Source organism: Gobio gobio, assembly GCF_949357685.1.
Source record: "Gobio gobio genome assembly, chromosome: 19".
In the NCBI taxonomy this organism is placed as follows: Eukaryota; Metazoa; Chordata; class Actinopteri; order Cypriniformes; family Gobionidae; genus Gobio; species Gobio gobio.
In genome coordinates, this window is record NC_137112.1 from 31,227,095 (window position 1) to 31,246,242 (window position 19,148).

Sequence of the window (19,148 nt, forward strand, 5' to 3'; positions counted from 1 at the left end):
ACAGATTGTTTCAAAGCAGCTTTACAACGATTAAAAAACTGATATTTACTGAGATTTTACTGTAAAGCAGCATTACAAATTATTTTGTGTCATTGTTGAGGAGGTCAGTTCGGTGTTCATTCATTTCTGTTCAATGACTGTAAAGTTAATCAAATATGAAATGAGTTCAATTCAGCTATAACAGCTATGTAGAAAGAGTGATGTCATCGTCCAGCTCAGTCATATCTCAGTAAGATAATAAAGATGGGAAAATGCAATACAATAAATAAACGAAACTGGAAGTTAAACTTAGATTTATATTCTATATCCATATTCTACATCTCTAATCCCACCCCATACCTAACAACTATCTTACTATTAATAACAGTAATTAAGAGAATTATTGAGGCAAAAGTCATATTTAATAGTAAGAATTGGACCATAATCTAAAGTAATTGATTGAAAAGAGTCATTTTGGTATTAAGTCACTGCATAGGTTATTTTTCTACCTTAAATAAGAAAAGATTCTGACATGATTTATCTTTGTTTTATTTTTTACATGACAAAACCAGCTGTTTTAACAGGGGTGTATAGACTTTATGTCCACTGTATTGTACATACATACATACATACATACATACATACATACATACATACTTACATACAATCATTCAGTTTGTATTCATTACATAGCATATAATTTGTATCACTTATTCGATTGTTTAAACTTAAAATAATTTTCAATATAAAAAAATAAGTTTCATCAATTGTGTTAAACATTTTATTAGCGCCATACAGTCTGCAAAGTACCTAGTGAAGATCTTAAAAAAAATACAGAACATTTAACGAATGCGTTTACCAACGGGCAAAAATTAAAGTTGATAAAATTCCATGACAAAACAAATATACACACACTTTGACACTGAACCACAGTGTGGTCTCTGTAAGGTCACCATAGTTCCCCCCCCTGAGCGAAAGGAATTCCCCATAATGTGACATCAGAACCCACCCAACGCATCTTTCACTTTCACTTCAAGTAGTAACATGTAGTCTGTTGACTCCTGTCAGTATTTGTAGGATGATAAACGTTACACTGTTCGCATTTTTCAGAAGCCCAGCTGAATACTCTCAAACAAACAAAACTTTCTTTAGAGCTGTTGTGTGATTGCACAGCTGTGATCAATAGACTAATTAAATTATTGCAGCTATCTCTCAAAACCAGAATCAATTACACAGGTCAGATTGAACAGCTCTCTCTTTATTCCATGGCTGTGCAATAATTACATTATCATTGTTAGCTGAACGCACAGTGCCATCAATATTTAAGTCTCAAGATTACTCAGGAAAACTGCTGTAGCCAGTAGTTACAACTGATCTATATTTCTTTCTTCTTGGCAGTTTAAGTCAATACTACTAGACTGTATTAAGGTGAAATGCAGTAACTACATTAACACTGAATCATCGCTGAATTTTTGACAAAATATGTAGTTACCTCTTTGAACATCAGTACACATCATGCAATTTCAGCTGCCTGTCCTGGCAACAGCCATTAATTCCTAAATTCTGTCATTTAGGGTAAGAGAGCTTTAAATAAGGACAGATTTGAGGTGTCCTTTTGCTTTTTCTTTGATTTGTTTTGCCTTCTCTTTCCTTTTAGCTCAGAGATCAGGGCTCTATGATATTGTGTTGCATTCTGTATTCTTTGAGGTCTTCATGGTCTGTTGGGTTGAGGTATTTTTGTCTCCACAGGCAGTGTAGCAGTACCTACTGCCAGGCTTAAAAAAAAAAAAGTTAAATTAAATATGTATTTACTAGAGTACACAAAAACATTAGCGCTTACAGCTAAACACCATACCTTTCTATCACATTGTTGTTATTCTGTAGCTCCCGTGCCACTGCCTCCATCTCATCCTTTAATCTGTTCATTCTGGAAAAAATTCTTTAATACATTTTTTTTGCTGGAATTGATAAATGCTGTGTCATCGTCATTACAAGGACATACCTGAGAATCATGAGCTCATCTTTTTTCGGTCCATCCACCCCCTCTGCTCCTATTGGCTGGTTGAGAGCTCTGAGCACAGCTCTGTTTATAACCTGCAACGGTGGAGAAGAACATGGTCAGGTTACTCTCAATCCAAGCTTTCTGAGCATCAGGTATAAACGTCTCACTTTAGAATAGTTCAAACTGATTGGTTAAGGCAGAAAAAACATGTGAATTAAGGGAAGGAGTTAAAGGGATATTTCATTTACTCACCCTCAAGTTGCTCAAGCAGATCTCGGCCCCCATTGACTACCATGATAGGGGAAAAATACTATGGTAGTCAATGGGGGCCGAGATCTGCTTGGTTACAAACATTCTTCCAAATATCTTCCTTTGTGTACAACAGAACAAAGAAATTCATACAGGTTTGTACTTGAGGGTGAGTAAATGATGACAACATTTTTGGATGAACTATCCCTTTGAGGAGAGAATCGTACTTGACGCTGCCACTGCAGCCATGATTAGACTCTTATTAATTCTAGTGTTCTAGTGATGCTAGAACTACTTTAACTGAAACCGATTTCATCCAGAAAGTTAGCACAAAAAAAAAAACTCCATATGTTGCGTCCACAATCGCATACTATATAGCAGGTACTACATTTGGTTTGAAAATAACTTGGCAACTGTTAAAAAGTATGTTCTATTTAGTATGAATGGGTGTAATTTGAATAAAATTTGGATGTACTACATCCGCCATGTTGTCATTGTCACGTGACTTACAGCGTCAGTTGCCTCGATTCACTTCCATTCACAAATCCTCCCATGGCCTCATGGGATAATAAAATGTCCATCGAATGCGCACTTTAGAATCTCGTCGGAAGTAGTAGGTCATCCGGGTATTTTTCTACCTATACCATTTTATGAATACTATGAATTTGGACACACACCGAAATTACCCGGAACAATTTGCCCCAGGAACTTTTTCTTCTCCTACACCTGTTGCTGTCTGCGTTAGAATTTAGATTCCCTGCCCGAGCCCGAGCCCGAGCCCGAACTTGACCCGATTTCCCGGCACTATCCTCGGGCCGGGTCGGGCCTGGCCCTTGATCGTTTGTGTTTTTTTTTATCATTACTTTATTAGCCTAATTGGGTGGGCAGAAAGCTATGCCATAATCAGAAATAATATATATTTTTAGCAAAGTAATACTACAACTAAGAAACAAATGTGTACAAAGTTAGGATTAGTCTAAAGATGCGTGTTAAACTCACAGCACACGCAGAGATGAAGTGCAGCATTCAGAAACGCTCCAAGACGCCAGTCATGAGCTGCTCGCGGTAACACTTTTGCTTAAAGGACAACTCCGGTGAAAAATTTACCTTTGTATTATATAGCCACGAACGCTGTGCTAAACTGCGATAATTCCTATCGACCAGCTCACTTAGCACAGCGTTCGTGGCTCGACTCGTCGAGACTGTTTTCCAAGATGGCTCCTGTCTGTATACGCTTAATGTTCTGTCTTTATAAAGTATCTTCTTATTAAACTGTTTGTACACTTATAAAGTTCTCAATGCTTCGGTTTGCATGTAGGGACCCTCATTATGCTACTCTGTGAGTGTGAGGCTATTTTGAGCCTTGTTAGTGGTATTAACTAGCGATTTAATTTGACTTATTCTATGCCCCATTTACTCGCGTTATAAGCTAATCTGTTTTTAGAGATAAAACTCTTTACATTCGATTTTCATGAAAACGCATCCCAGAGAACGATCTACTCGGTAACCATGTGTTAATTACCCCTGGTTAATTTTTCACCGGAGTTGTCCTTTAACTAGTCTATTTCTTTTCTTAACTAGAAGTTAAAGAAAAGTAGACATTTCAAGCGTTCTATACACATGTTTCTCATATCTGTGAGGCAAGTAGCCTTCTGAGTTTCGTTTATTTATGAGACGCACTCCAGCTCATGTGCAATGCATGTGATCGCTCCCGCACGACTTCATCTCACCCTTATAATCTGCTATTACTCTATTTGCTTGTTATTTATTAAATCCAAGCAATTGGCTGACGAAACCTTGATTAAAATTAAGATACAATTTATACAAAACGACATTCATTTTAAAGAAGGGCTTCATACAAAACAAAACTTAATATTAAAGGGGTGATGAATTGAGAAATCAACTTTCCCTTGAGCTTTTGATATATAAGAGTTCATGGCAAATATAAGAATATCCTGTAAGTTTCAGAGCTGAAAACTTTCTTGTTAGTCAAAGAAAAGCTTTTATAGACACCAGACCCTGAAAACGATCTTGTGCTTCACCCTTACGTCATCGCGCGACGAAACACCGCCTCTACAGAATAATAAGCACGTGTAATTCAGTAGCCCCGCCCACCGACTCATGGAGATGGTCGGATTGCAAGCCAGCAGCAATAAACATGCAGAGGATATCATGATATTGCTATTCCTGGTTGTGGAAGAACACAGTCGCTGCATAAGCTTCCTTCGGATCCTAATATTAGGAATATGTGGTTGAACTTTATTTTTAATGAAGTTCCAGCTCACGTGGGGATTTTCAGACATATTGAGATTGAAACACAATGCTGTTCCATCTATATTGGACCCGACAGGAATGGTGCAACACACTAATGTGAGTAAAACATGTTTTTTATACGTGATAGTATAGTGTTACAAATTGTTTGATATGTGTACGATTGTGTATTGATTATGTGTAGAGAGACTTGTTGTAACGTAATGTGTGTGTCCACGCGAGTGAGAGTGTGTCCGCGAGTGTGTGTGTCTCCGCGCGAGTGTGTGTGTCTCCGCGCGAGTGTGTGAGTGTGTGTGTGTGTCTCCGCGCGAGTGTGTGTGTGTCTCAGCGCGAGTGTGTGTGTGTGTCTCCGTGCGAGTGTGTGTGTGTGTCCGTGTGTGTGTGTGTGTGTGTGTGTGTGTGTGATTTAGTGTTTGTTTGATATTTTGTGAGTTCTCTGAGCATTTCCCCTAGACGATTCCTGGGAAAAGACGGTAGCTGAAGCTCATTAAATATGCAAATATTACCCAATTCTAGCCGTGGGCGTTTACTTCCAAGTCTTCAGTTCGGCACGCCCATCAAATCCTAGTGTTTCTCAGAGAGCCTCAAAACCAAGGCAGAAAATAGCCTATTACTTATTCATTATGATGTTTTTGAATGTAAAAAACACATAAACGCCATAAATTGACTTCAGACAACAGTATAAAACAATAAAAAAAAGCCAGTTCATGACCCCTTTAAACAAAATATAATAACCACCAAAATCATTTCTGACCCACTCGCATCTTTGCACTTTTCATAATCAGATGAAATTTAAAAATAACATTATAATATTTAAACATAAATATTAAACAAAATACATTGTTTACTGGCTACAACAAGTAGGCCTATAGTAGGGTACAGTAGCTACAGATGCATGTCATGTCTGAGCGGGATTTGAGTGAGCATTGTTTTACCAGTGAGCGGTTCATGAGCACGTGCCTGCATAGAGCGGATTATTGAGCGGAGCATCACACCCATCTGCTTCGCTCATTACAGGCCAGTTCTCAGAACGCCCACATATAAAAAAATGGTTGGTTTAAAATCGGGCTCGGGCTCATAATTACAGTTAATGTGTCGGGCTGGGCCGGGCTCGATTTTTTGAGCCCGATCTAAGCTCTAGTCTGCGTTTCCATCACGGTCTAAAGTACCGTGAAGATTAGTCCAACGACTGAACTTCATCGCTGGTCCATCGGTCAAATTTTTAAAACTCCATTGTGACTGCACACACCGCAACAGACTTATAAAATTTGTGGTTGAAATAAAATGCTGCGTGGAATCAGCCAATCGAAAGAGCTGAGTGAACTCAACCAATCAGCATGATCAGCCCCCAAGTCCCACCCGCAAAAGTTCCCGAACTTTGAAAAAGTAACACCTCATGAGCAGGGACGTTTTGAGGTGGACATTTTTACCCGGAACTTCATTTAGACCCTGGTTCCTGCGGTCAAAACACACAGAGTACCACCCCAAAATCCCTAGTTCCTGGGGAAAGTTCCTGCGGTGGAAACGCGGCTATACTGTTATTCGCCTAATATATAGTTTGGACATAGGCATATTCGGGACAGCGATAGTGACTTTGCACAAGGCAGTATTTAGCTGTAGTTCTGCTATTCAGCTCAAAATGGTCAAAATAAATGAGAACTGCAGTGAAAAATACAATTCTGCCCACGCATTCTTTTCCAGATGGGATTAAGCCACCAAATTTGTTTAAAGGGGTGGTAAACCACGATTTCACTATTCTAACTTTAGCTAACGTGTAATGTTGCTGCTTGAGCATAAACAACATCTGCAAAGTTACAACGTTCAAAGTTTAAAGCAAAGGGAGATATTTGCTTTTAAAGAAATCAGTTTCTAAGGACTACAGCAAATGGCCGCTAGGGACTACTACACATTCACCCAGGTTTTGCTGACATCACCAGGCCCAATATTTACATAAACCCCTCCTCCGGGGAATATGAAATAAGGGGGGCGAGGCAATTTTGTATCGCCGCGGGGAAGCGTTAGTAGGCTGTGTTTTTGCCGCAATGCTGAAGAAACGCTGTTATTTTCATCCGGATTGCAGGTCTGGGGTACTTGCTCTGTTCAGCCTTCATAGGGAAGGGGGTGCGTTGCAGAGCGTTTAACATACAGCATGTTATATGCACGTGTGTTTGAGTCAGCGGGGAATCAGGCGCGCGCGCAGGGCTCCCTGCATCCACCGTCTTCGCGATTTCAATACCAGATTTGCACAACGTCAGCTGCGTGAAAAAAACACTGCCGGTGCGTGGATGCATGACGCGCGCGCTGCACATTTCACGGAGGACAACACAATCTTCCACAAACTTTGCGAGTTCAATACAGGATATGCACAACGGCTTGTCCTGAAAGCTGGATTTACAAACAGAAGCTGTTTACGGGCCACAACCTGTAAGTCTGATTTATTTTTCATCGATGCGTTTTCCTGTAATAGGTTGTAGCAAGGAAGTAAACAGATGACAACGCTGTTCTGCAAACCAGTCTGTTAAATGCTCATTCATACTTAACGTTATCCGACGAACACCTAACGTTACAAACACTAACGTTAAAATCTCAACAGCGAACCTGGCATTAGTGTAAATGATTCTTTGATTAGAGCTTTTATGTATTGTTTATCTACAGGCATGCTAAACATGGTTCTGTGTGTGATTTGGCTAACTTACTAGTTAAAGCCAGTGCTTAGTGTTTGTTTTGGGTTAGTTCTTGCGACAGATATTTGGCTATAATCGTTCTAAAAATACAAAAGTTAAAGTGCCATTCAGTAGCGATCATTATAGATCCGCAGTCTTTACTCTCGAGGACTGAACAGGTTCTGCTCGATCATCTTCACTCAAATGTTCTGGGTCTGATTCGGGCGGTAAGGGGCGTGACGTTTCTGACGTGAACTGCGGTTAGCGAATCACAACACACTGGGCCAGCTAACCAATCTGAGCCCACTGCGTATTTTTGAGGGACTGGCTTCATACAACCCGGAAAGCATCAGACCGTTTTACAAGGAGGGACAGAGCAGTGTAGAATAAAGGTCAAATATATGAAAAATAAGGCAATTTTTTTTAAAACGAAGCATGAACACATGTTACAGTGCACCCCACAAACACAATCAAGCCTTCAAAAGAATGTGTTTTACCACCCCTTTAAAAACACAGCCATGTTCATTTTGGACGGGATTAAAATCACAGTGAGTCTTTTTTGGTGATACAAAAATTACCTAACCTCCTTAGGGACAACTAGTCATGCCTGAATAGGGCTAAAGACCGACTGTGTGTGTATTTTGTGGGAAGCAGAAGGCTCACCTTGTTCTGCTGGGCCTCACACATGTGCAGATCCCCCACTCTCTGCCGCAGGACACCACCAAAATGTTCTAGATTTGTCTGCATCTCATAGAGAATTCTGCAGAAATAATACTAACATGGTCATTGAAATATGTATGGCATTGACAAGCCATAAAAACAGTCAGTAATGAATATTATATGAAATATGTTTGATGTAAGTGGAATTTAAGGATCTATGCTTCAAACAAAGAATCTAAACCAATAATCTCTGGAGACTGTAAGATTTACTGAGATTGTAATATGTTATTGTACACTTGAGCAAGTCTGTACTGGCACTGTACAATTACATGTACAAATGCAGAGAATTTGACATGCTGCAATCTATCATCGTGAGTGATTAGATGGTGTACTCTTACTCATCTGACCCCTGTTTTACCTGTTCCAATCCCAAGCAGCCAACAGAACATCCTGGTACTTCTGCAAACAGTCATCCTTGAATAAAGTCTTGACTTTTTTTATGTATGAAGCCAGATTGAGCCTGGGAAGAATATAGCAGTTTCTCAGTTTCATTACGGTAAGAGACAGACACAGTCGAGATCATCCAGGTGTTTAACACTTACTTCTCAAACTTGTGAATCTGTTCGTCATTATAGCTGAGCTCTGGGACAGAAAGTGAACGAATTAGCAGCAGTCAGATAACATTTTCAAAACCCCAACTCAACACTGTATTTTTGATTTGTACGACTGCTCAAGATAAGTTCTATTTTAGCTGGCTGGCTTCTCTGCAGAGCCATATCTAACATTATCAATGCAGCTAGGCAGAAAGGGGGGGTATATTCTACTGTCTCCATGCTTTGCTGTCTGGAATGGTCCTTTCTGTCAGATAAGACAGCACAACAGTGCCTCCTCTCCCTGCAGCGGGTACAAGCAACTGAACTAATCGCACTAATCTCAGCAACTGGCTCCACTCATGAAACTCCACGTCCAGCTTCCAGAAGTACGAGTGACAGAAATGGGTCACTGCCTAATATACAGTACCCTCACACGGAGTTTGGTGAATTTTTATCATGGGTTTATAGCTTTTTATTAAATAATCTGCAGAAATTCAGACCTTTAACAGGTGTCATAGATTTGTTTGTGTTATGTTATATTGTTATATGACATGAAAAACATGCATTCACTTACTTCCTGTCACTCTGTCTCTGTAATACTGCTGATGAACCGCAAAAATCTTCCCCAACAAAACCTCCATCTTCTGGATGCTGCATTAAAAAGAAGGTAAATCACGTTCATTATCACTGTATTACTTATTAAAATATTCCTTAGATTATATTCCGTAATAATATGCTAAATGAATAGAACTTGATCAACCATTTCCAGAAGAATATTGCACTTCCGTTCAAAAGTTTTTGAAAGGTAAGATTTTTAATGTTTTTTAGAAGTAGTCTCTTATGCTCACCAAGGCTGTTTTATGTGTGTTTGTTATGTACGGTACTTGATATTATTGTATTACAGAATAACAGAATTTTTTTTTTTTTTTTAAATCAACATTTGGACAAATTTTGTGCTTAAATATTAGGGGTACTGCATGAAAAAATTAGCTAAATAATAGTTTGAATCCATACAAATAAATAAAAATAATGTGTTAAATAATTATTATGAAATAACATGTTAGAAAAAAATAATTTAAATGTTAAAACGATTTATTTAGCTTTTACAAATCAAAATAATAGATAAGAGCAAAAAATCCCTTGTCACCAGCATTGTGTTTTAATATTGTTATGAAAGAGTATGAAAATCATAAACTGTATGAACTTGCCTCTTATCCTGGGCCAGTGTTTCAGAGTGTTTAGACAGCCTCACATGCAGGTTCTGTAGTTGATTCTGGAACTCTTTGACTCCAGTGGTGAACATTCGCTGCAAATCCTCTTCTATCTACACACAATGATAACCCTCAAGGATGAAAACTATGGCGTGTTCATTTATTCAAATATACATTTCACAGAGAACAACTCTTACCTGTGGAAGTTTCTTCTTATTGTCTAAAAAGTCGGGAAACTCATATGCAAAGCGCTGAGCGCTGGTTGGGAAGAATTAAGAGACGTCCATCACTAAATACCGTACAATATAATGCTTATTAAACTACAGAAAGCATTAGTTTCATGATATCACTGTATATAGTAAACTAAAACATAGATTCCGTATGCAGATTCTTACAACCGATGGAGATTCTCCTCTGTGCTCTGTGAAGAAAGCAGCTTCATATTCACCATTGCAATCCTTTGTGCCACATTACTGCAATCAAAGCCTGTGTTTTCACTGAAAAGTCAAAAGTATTGTTATTGGACACGCTAAAATGTCAAAGTAATTGTAGGTGGTGTTTTCTTGTGGCATTAATTATCAGGATAGTGACGCATGCAGAACATTGATGATATTAGCACTCACACGTAGCTATAGAACCCCTGCAGAATCAGTTCCCTGCACTTCTGGAATGAGCGAGCTATACGGAGGTACTGATGGATGACCCCAACAATGGTCTTTAGGAGGAACAAAAACAGCAGGACACAGTGTGAGGTTAAGGGATAATAGTGTTATAATGTTCACCAAAAATAAGCACCAAATAGAAAAACAAAAGAGGCTTGCTTACCTTGGAGAAAGTGTAATCTGCCATGACGTCAAACTTTGTAGGCATGGTGGGGGCCTCAGCTACAGAACAGATGAAAATAGAATGGATGGTGGAAGAATAAAGAAGGAAAAGAGAGCATGTGGCCTTTCCTTATTTGTTTGTGTAAATACATTAAATTACACTGAAAAATATCAACTTAAGACTCACTCAAACGTCATAAAATAGGTACTGAAATAAAAAAGAAAGAAAGAAAACATTTATTGTGTCCTTACGTTCTCTGTATGGATGTCCTGCCAATTTCTCTGGTCGTCGGCTGAGCAGAAAAATAGGGCGGTCTGGACTGGTGGGAGGAAGGTTTACTACTTTCATAGTCGGCTCCAATTTGAGAGGATGACCCTGAAACAGGTACTGTTGAGCCGCAGGTTCAATTCCAGTTTGGGCCTGAACATCCTCAAAAAAGATTGAGACCCTTGATGAGGAGGGGAAAAAAAGCACTGTGAAAAGTCATTTAGAAAAGAAAAGAACCCTTATTCATATTTCCATTGTAGGAAATCCTTTTTAAATGACCTACAACCAAATTATAATATATTTAGAAAATGAATTTTCATATACAGTAACTTAAAAAGAAAACTATTGGGCCACATTGTCATTTCACAGTATTTCAGTTGTAGTGACTTTTGTAAACAACGGAGGAATCTCTTCTCCAAGAGAACATACGTGTTGTGGAAGTGGATGCAGATGCTGTGTGTTGTGGCCTGTTGAAGAGAGAAGATGTGGACGGTGATGCGTTGCAGGATATCAGTGGTAGCAGAAAAGAACTGGACAAAGCCCCAACTCTTCTCCTGATTGGCCTCCAGTATGTTGGCCAACACTGGGACCAGTTGGGCCTTCAAACCCCTACGAAAAGAAACAGAGCCATTGGTGATCTGCTCCCAAATTCTAAGGGGTTTTTCACACTAGAAACAGTTCAACCCGGGAATCCTAGGTATTCTTGCTTCACATTTCACACTTCTCATAATTTACCCAATGTTAACAATTAATCCAGGGTATTCATATGCTGACGTTTCACACTGTACATTCCTAAACCCTGGGATAAAGCTCTTATTTGCATATGTGCAGTGTCAGTGTCATTGACTGGACAAACACAGCACGTGACCGGTTAACATAAAGGCTCCAGAATTGAAACTTCATATTATATATTGCCAACGGCTATCGCATTTTACCTGAATGGATATTTTGGACTATAAAGAGAAAAATTAAACGCTCTCTCCTTCACTTCAATTGACACATTTTCCATCACCATTACAATGGGCAGTTTTTCTGTGACCGTCCAAAGCATGAGAATACCATGTGATTGGGTGTCGGTAGCTAAGCATCTAGCCGTAGCATTATAACACAGCGTTAAAAGCGGTGCTAACCCTGTCCCGAAGCAGGGTTTCATAACCCCTGGTAAGAAGCTGTGCAAACGCCGCTTCTAAATTACAAGTGTGAAACGTTTCTCTACCTGGGGTTAAAAGCGGAATTTAGAACAACTATAACCCGGGGTTAAGCGCAGTGTGAAAAGCCCTTAAAGGGATAGTCCACCCAAAAATGTTTCCCATGATCAAGCCATCCTAGGTGCTTATGACATTCTTTTTTCAGACTATCGGAGCTATATTAAAAAATGTCGCTCCAAATTTTGAAGTCCAAAAAAGTGCATCCATCCATCATAAAAGTAATGTACGGTTCCAGGGGGTTAATAAAGGCCTTCTAAAGCGAAGTGATGGGTTTTTGTAAGAAAACACCAAAAGAGTAACCTCTGACATGCCACATGACGTATTGACGAATGCAGAATCACAGAGGATAGGGCAAAACAAAACACCGGTCACGAATTAGTCTAAAATGAGAATTTTTGAAGAGAAATATCAGCGGATTTCGATATAAGAGAAGAGGAGCTTGAGTATGTTGCCCAGCCCTATTTGTGTGAACTGCGAGAGGCGTCAAAGCACATCCTACGCCATACATCGCATCAGAAGTTACTCTTTTGGGGTAAGTTGACTTGTGTAGGCTGTCCGCCGAAAGCTTGTTATTTTAGATTATAAAGTTTATATGGATTTTTTTTTTACAAAAACCCATCGCTTCACTTCAAAAGGCGTTTATTAACCTCCTGGAGTCGTATGAATACATTTTATGATGGATTTTATGATGCACTTTTTGGACTTCAAATCAGAAGTGCCATAATACCATTTTAAAGCTTGGAAGAGCTGTGATATTTTTAAATATAACTCTGATTGTGTTCATCAGAAAGAAGAAATTCATATACACCTAGGATGGCTTGAGGGTGAGTAAATCATGGGATAATTATCATTTTTGGGCGAACTATCCCTTTAAGAAACATCAGTGTTCTGTCCAGCATGTTAAAGGGATATTTCACCCAAAAATAAACATTCAAAATTTACCCACCCTCAAGTTGTTTCAAACCTGTATGAGTTTCTTGTTCTGCTGAACACAAAATAAGATATTTTGAAGAATGTTTGTAACCAAGCAGATAGAGCAACTATTGACTACCATAGTATTTTTTACCTACTATGGTAGTTAATAGTTGCTCTATCTGCTTGCAGAATTTTCATTTTTGGGTGAACTATCCCTTTAATCATGATAAATAAAAGCATGTGAAAAGCAAACACTTAGAGTCTGAACATATTTTCATACATTTACAGAGTTTGTAAATGGTTACAGAGACAAACTGGGCATCACTGACTAAACGACTTAGAATGCCAAAACAACAGGCTTTTCAAGTTGTTCCGAACACAACAAACTCACACAGAAACATGCAACTCGCTGCTAGGAGATGCTTGACAATTGAAAACTAGACGATTATCTGTAAAATATGTCAACACTGACTACCCAAAATCTGCAGACTGGCTCTGACTTTCGGCAACTATCATCGACTCATCCAGACTGTAAATTGCGGCAAATATCTAGGTGTGTAGTGTATTCCACACAGTAGATGTAACATTTTTCATTTGGCGCAAATCTGTGTAATGGGTTTGCAATATGCTGGGACTTGGTGTTGATCAATACAGAATGACATATTGAAAGAACGGTATTTTCCCCTCACAAATTGATTTCATTTGCATAAAAACATTAATATAGAATTGCTGACCGAGGTCCATGTACAATTCCTTTTCCACTACTGTCTGTCCTCAATGTGTTTACTCACTCTGAGAGTTGACAGTAGTGCGGCAGTTGGTAGATCCATTCAATGGGTCCGTCTTCCTCCTTCTGCACACCTGATATGGCTCCTTGTGGCTTCTCTGTCGTGATCTTGTACCTGAGAACAGCACACCACCGAAAATAAGTCTAATACAAATAATAAACAATACAACACATCAAACTGGGTTAGAGTTCATGCTATTTTTAAAAGAAGGAGAGCTATTAGTAGCTCTTTGTTTATTATATTCATTTATATCTATAATATACAGTTATGATTAATATATAATAGATTTCATACATGATCTTCTTGTTTCTGCGTGGGCCTCCAAATGGTATGAAGGGAAGACTGCCAGTGGCAGCATGGTAGAAGGTGACACCAATGCTCCACAGATCCACAGACACTCCATATGTTTTCTGCTGAGGTTTCTTCAATACTGCACGCTCATACATGTCCGGATGCTGAACCACACAAGTTCAAAAGAGTTATTATATCAGAGACCAATTTTATTCACAGACAGATCACAGGAACCACAACAAACACCTCATTAAATTTCTGATAAGATGTGATCTATTTTCTGTGAATGACTAAAAAATAAAGGAAGAGGAAGCCTTTGAGTTTATCTCTCAGCATGAACAATTGTAAAAACTGTGTTTCCTCCTCACCAGATATTCCTCTGTGCCATATATGGACACAAAATGCTCTCCGTCCTCCAAATCACGGGCAGCACCAAAGTCCGTCAGCTTGTACACGGAGCGCCCATCCTCGCCCACTTGCCTCATGATATTGCCAGGTTTGATGTCCCTATGCACTACTCCATTCTCCCGCAGGTGGTTCATTCCTTGGACTGCATATGTGCAAATGTGAGAAAGGCAAAATGTATCCACAGTAATGCCTCCTAACAAGAGCAGAAACTACTGATCTGACGGTTTACATACCCAACACTTCATTTACTCTGTTGGTTCTTACCCACACACAGCAATACAATAAGGAACTCAGACTCAGGAATTCCAAATGCATTCTCAGGCTCCTCCAGCAGGTTCAGCAGGCTGCCACCCGAACAGAACTCCATCACCAGGACCTTCTGCTTCGGGTTCATATGCATCTAACATGCACAGGAATAACAACGGTCGTGCTTTTAAAATGACACTTTCAGATCTATTTTAGATGAAGTGTCATACAGGTTTTATAGAATGTTTGGAAATAATGGTCTCATTTCAAGATCAAATTATACTGCCTTTTTATAATTGATACGATACACATTATTTTTAAGTGGCTAATAACCGACATAAGGAAGAGATTTTGAATGGTTTCAAATTTCATTCATATTTTTGACACAATCCACACAAAATGTGGAATGTTTTATTATTATTATATTTTATGGTTGCCATTTATGCCTCAATAGTTTGGGGTCTGAAAGATGCTCACCAAGGCTGCATGTATTTGATCAAAAAATAAATAAAGTAAAACAGTAATATTATGATTTATTCATGTGATGGAATTTCCAGCCACTTCATTGTGCTCAAAAAACATGAATTATTATTATTGAAAACAGTTGTGCTGCTTAAAATAGGTTATTAGGTTGTGTATTATTATTATTTAATGAATAGCAAGTTCAGCATTTGTAACAATGTAAGTGTCTTTACCATCACGTTTGATCAATTCAATGCATCCTTGCTGAAAAAAAATATGGTAACACTTTATTTTACATATGTTACATGTACTTACCGTAGTAACAACAGTAAATGATGCATTATTGCATGCAATTAACCCAAACCAAACCCTAATCCTATAGTAAGTACATGTAGTTAATCAATATTACTCAGTACTTAAATATATAATTACATTGTAAAAATGACACCTTGAAATAAAGTGTAACAAAAAATCATATTGACCCCAAACTTTTGCATGGCAGCATACATGTATACTTTGCAATACAAATGGTTGTATTATCATGCTTGTTTATGGCTATGTCTGGCATTTCACTGTATTAAATGCCATTGATGTGCACTGTTCTTTAGAAAACTTACTAACTTGCACAAAGTGGGCCCTAATTGACCCAGACAAAATGCATCAAAGGAAACCGAAATATCAAAGCATTGTATCGTGGCTGGAAAATCTTGAACAGCGTCATGAACCACATCAGATACGTACCTCCTCCACAGCAAAGAGTTTAACAATGTTGATGTGATTGAGCCTCTGCAGCACATCGAACTCCCTCATCTGCACCTCATACGGCCTGTTGTAGCTCGCCAAGTTAAAGACTTTCACTGCCACCAGCTCACCTGTTTTCTACAGGAATATAAAGTCATTTAGCGTAAAATGTCAAGTCTATGCAGTGTTTTTGTAAGGTGAAAATGGGTGTTAATGATAAAGTACTTTGTTTCGTGCTTTGTAGACGCTGGCTGTCGCCCCCTGACCGAGAACATCATCCAGGGACCAAAGGTGGTTTGCTGTACTTGCCGTCATTGTGTGGACACAAGCGGATATGATCGGATCTGTGTATGACAGGGGAAAAAACCCTCTAAAGCAGTAAATATTTAATGCTTCGTTTTATATTTAATATTTAATGCTCTCATTTAATTGCTCTCACAATTCAATTGCTCTCATGATTGCACTTCATTTAATGCTGTCATGATTTTACCTTTCCCCAAATGTACTGCAATTTCATTCATGGGATTAATAAAGTATCCACAGTGGCAACAAAAACTATTTGGACTTTTAAGAAACATTTTTATTTCCGGATATTAAAGAAACAATAACCAAATGAGGTGAAAACTGTGTATTGTGTTTTCATGTTTTATGGGGACTTTCCATAGAAATAATGATTTTTATACTGTAAAAACGGTATATTCTATCCACTAACCCTAAAACCTACCCATCACAGAAAACTTTCTGCATTTTTACATGTTCAAAAAACTTTATTTTGTCTGATTTATAAGCTGTTTTGCTCATGGAGATGTCCATATAATCAAAATATTACCTGAGCTCAGGTAATATGTTAATTATTTTGCCAATGAAATCCTGATCTGTTAAGTGTAATAATACTAAATAAAGTTTGATATTACTACAGAAATAAGTAATTAAGGTGTTTTAAACGTAAGGTAACGTTAAACAGAATCAAACTAACTTACATCGAACAGAACAGAATCAAAACTCACCGATGTATTTTTTTAACTCGACTCAGCAGTCACATCACAACAGATGTGTCAAATAAAGTCCATTTCCTTCCTGTACGACCTGTAAACAGAGATTAAGTACAAACATCATAATATTTCGCCAAAATAAGCTATTATTCATAGAAAGACGTTATTTGAATAAACTGGCAACATCCTGAATACAGAGTATTTCCCCTTAACATCATCATCATCGCTCTGAGTTGACAACACACGAAAACTACAAAAACAAACCAACCATTTGTGTGTTAGATGCCGACGCATTTTCCACTTTAATCCGAATTAGTCAATCCGTTTGAGTTTTTCTAGAGACTAGTTAACGTTACTCTCGTAGTCCTCCAGTAGAAGTTTTAAGGGCAGCTCGACGGAAACTCACCATCAACTTTCCTTTCATTTCTGTCAGGAACTTCCTTGTTCGTTATTTGTGTCTCCGTAGATGATTTTAGACTGAGGTTAGATAGGACAACACAACACAAGTTAAAATATTATGTTGTGGGTATTATATTATTAATTATTATACATTATTTCGTTTACAGTGCAAATCACTAACCATTTTAGTCCAATATATAAAGCCTGACAACAAACCAAAAAAATGATGTCGCCCTCTATGGGATAACATTTACAATCACAATATGATGCAGAAGGGCGAGCTCATACTTCTCCATAGCAGAAAGCTTATCTCACGTCTGTTCAAAAATTAACTTAACGTACACAGGCACGGGGAACTTACCTAGATTTGCATATTCTGGCAATTTCTTTACAAGGCGTCCTTCTGATTTCTGAAGAAAATGTCCACATTTCCTGCCAAGGCTAAATAATTTATCAGTTTTTTTTCTGGCACTTGAAATATACAGAATTTCCTCAAGAACACAATAGGCACCTTCAGGTTATTCATAACATTCTGACAGTATTTAGATTTTTGTACAATTTATGTTGCAAAATAAAAATGTTTTGTTCCTTATACTGTATATATATTTTTGATCCTTAACCTTGTTAAATGTGGACAAATTTCTCTAGTTTCCTAATTAAATTAAGATTTTTTAAAATGTATTATTTTTTTAAATCCCCTTTCAGTTCCATAGGAACACCTCCCGATATGTGAATCCCTTTTACAAACATTATCGCTGACAAAAAAAAATTAAACCTTTTGAAATATGATTCTTGTTTCCTTTTACTGTATAATATATATATATATATATATATATATATATATATATATATATATATATATATATATATATATATATATATATATATATATATATATAAAAGCCTTGCTTATATATATATATATATATATATATATATATATATATATATATATATATATATATATATATATATAACATTATATATAATGTTATATATACAATATATAATCCTTAAAAGAGACCTGGACAAATTTCTCTAGTTTCCTAATGAAATTAATAAAATAAAAGAATTAATACATTTTTTAGTCCTCTTCTAGTTCCATAGGAACACCTACAGATATGACATGAATCACTTTTACAAACATTATCGCTAAGACAAAAATAAATAAATAAAACCTTTTGAAAGCTTTTTGTGTAAAACTGTTTAATGCCAACCACTGTAACAAGACATCTCAGATTGACACTAATGGATCATAAAGAGATCCATGCCCAATTATATACATGAAAAAAGAGAAAAATGTTTACCAAAAAAATCACACTTTACACCTTTTATTAAAGCATTTAATCAAAGACAGGTTTAGAAAGTATTTGTTATTTTTAAAATGAAAAACTAAAAAGTGGCTGGTAAAATTGAGGAAAAAGGTACATTTTCACATTATTTTATTGAAACAATTAATTAAAGACATGTTTAGCGAGCATTTTTATTTAAAAGGGAAAAAGTGGCTGTTAAATTGGGGGAAAAAAAGATAATTTTCACATTTTGCAATATGACACAATCAAATACACGTTTAGCAAGCAATTTTTTATTTAAAAATGTTTACTACAAGAACTACACGTGGAATTATATAATGTATATTTGAGTGGCAACTACTATTGCTGTAACTGTACAATATTGTACCAAAAAGAAAAAACCCCACAAACAAAATAAGAGAGAGAAAAAAAGAATGTACCTCTGTAATGTACACAATTGTATATACAAAGTACATCTGAACACAGGTTTCTCTGGGTAACAGATATCTGAATGGACAACTATAAATATATCTGACAAGACAATTCATTTTACAGTCTTGCTTCAACTGGACAGGAATTACATTTTAACAATAGTTATGATTACAAAAAAAGAAAGAAAGAAAAAGAAGAAGAATCACCCTCACTTAATTTGTTCACAAACATACAATGCAGATTTAAGTGTATAA

At 37.3% G+C, this 19,148-nt stretch overlaps 1 protein-coding gene across 3 annotated transcripts; it reads right to left on the reverse strand.

Moving 5' to 3' along the window:
* Positions 1-506: 506 nt before the first annotated feature.
* ikbke (inhibitor of nuclear factor kappa B kinase subunit epsilon) lies at positions 507-17,411 on the reverse strand. 3 transcript variants are annotated; one of them, XM_079844599.1, is made up of 23 exons: positions 17,352-17,411; positions 17,178-17,248; positions 16,787-16,865; positions 16,005-16,123; positions 15,780-15,917; positions 14,595-14,730; positions 14,291-14,472; positions 13,926-14,086; positions 13,635-13,745; positions 11,150-11,329; positions 10,705-10,901; positions 10,454-10,512; positions 10,252-10,343; positions 10,024-10,125; positions 9,826-9,886; positions 9,626-9,741; positions 8,992-9,068; positions 8,427-8,466; positions 8,243-8,344; positions 7,828-7,924; positions 1,982-2,073; positions 1,835-1,906; positions 507-1,754 (listed from the first exon to the last, which is right to left on the reverse strand). In XM_079844599.1, the coding sequence occupies exons 4-23, from the start codon at positions 16,092-16,094 to the stop codon at positions 1,691-1,693; spliced, it is 2,169 nt and encodes a 722-aa protein (XP_079700725.1). In that variant the 5' UTR covers positions 16,095-16,123; positions 16,787-16,865; positions 17,178-17,248; positions 17,352-17,411; the 3' UTR covers positions 507-1,690. The 3 variants fall into 3 exon arrangements, with proteins under 3 accessions (XP_079700725.1, XP_079700726.1, XP_079700724.1); XM_079844600.1 differs by having other exon boundaries at positions 17,178-17,398; XM_079844598.1 differs by lacking the exon at positions 17,352-17,411 and having other exon boundaries at positions 17,040-17,206.
* Between the last annotated feature and the right edge of the window lie 1,737 nt (positions 17,412-19,148).

Excerpts from the sequence above, each read along its gene's own strand:
- ikbke (XM_079844599.1), bottom strand. The coding sequence starts at position 16,094 with ATGACGGCAAGTACAGCAAACCACCTTTGGTCCCTGGATGATGTTCTC. Across the intron at positions 15,918-16,004 it reads TCTACAAAGCACGAAACAAA|AAAACAGGTGAGCTGGTGGC; the intron begins GTACTTTATCAT and ends ATATTCCTGTAG. Across the intron at positions 14,087-14,290 it reads ATGGCACAGAGGAATATCTG|CATCCGGACATGTATGAGCG; the intron begins GTGAGGAGGAAA and ends TGTGTGGTTCAG.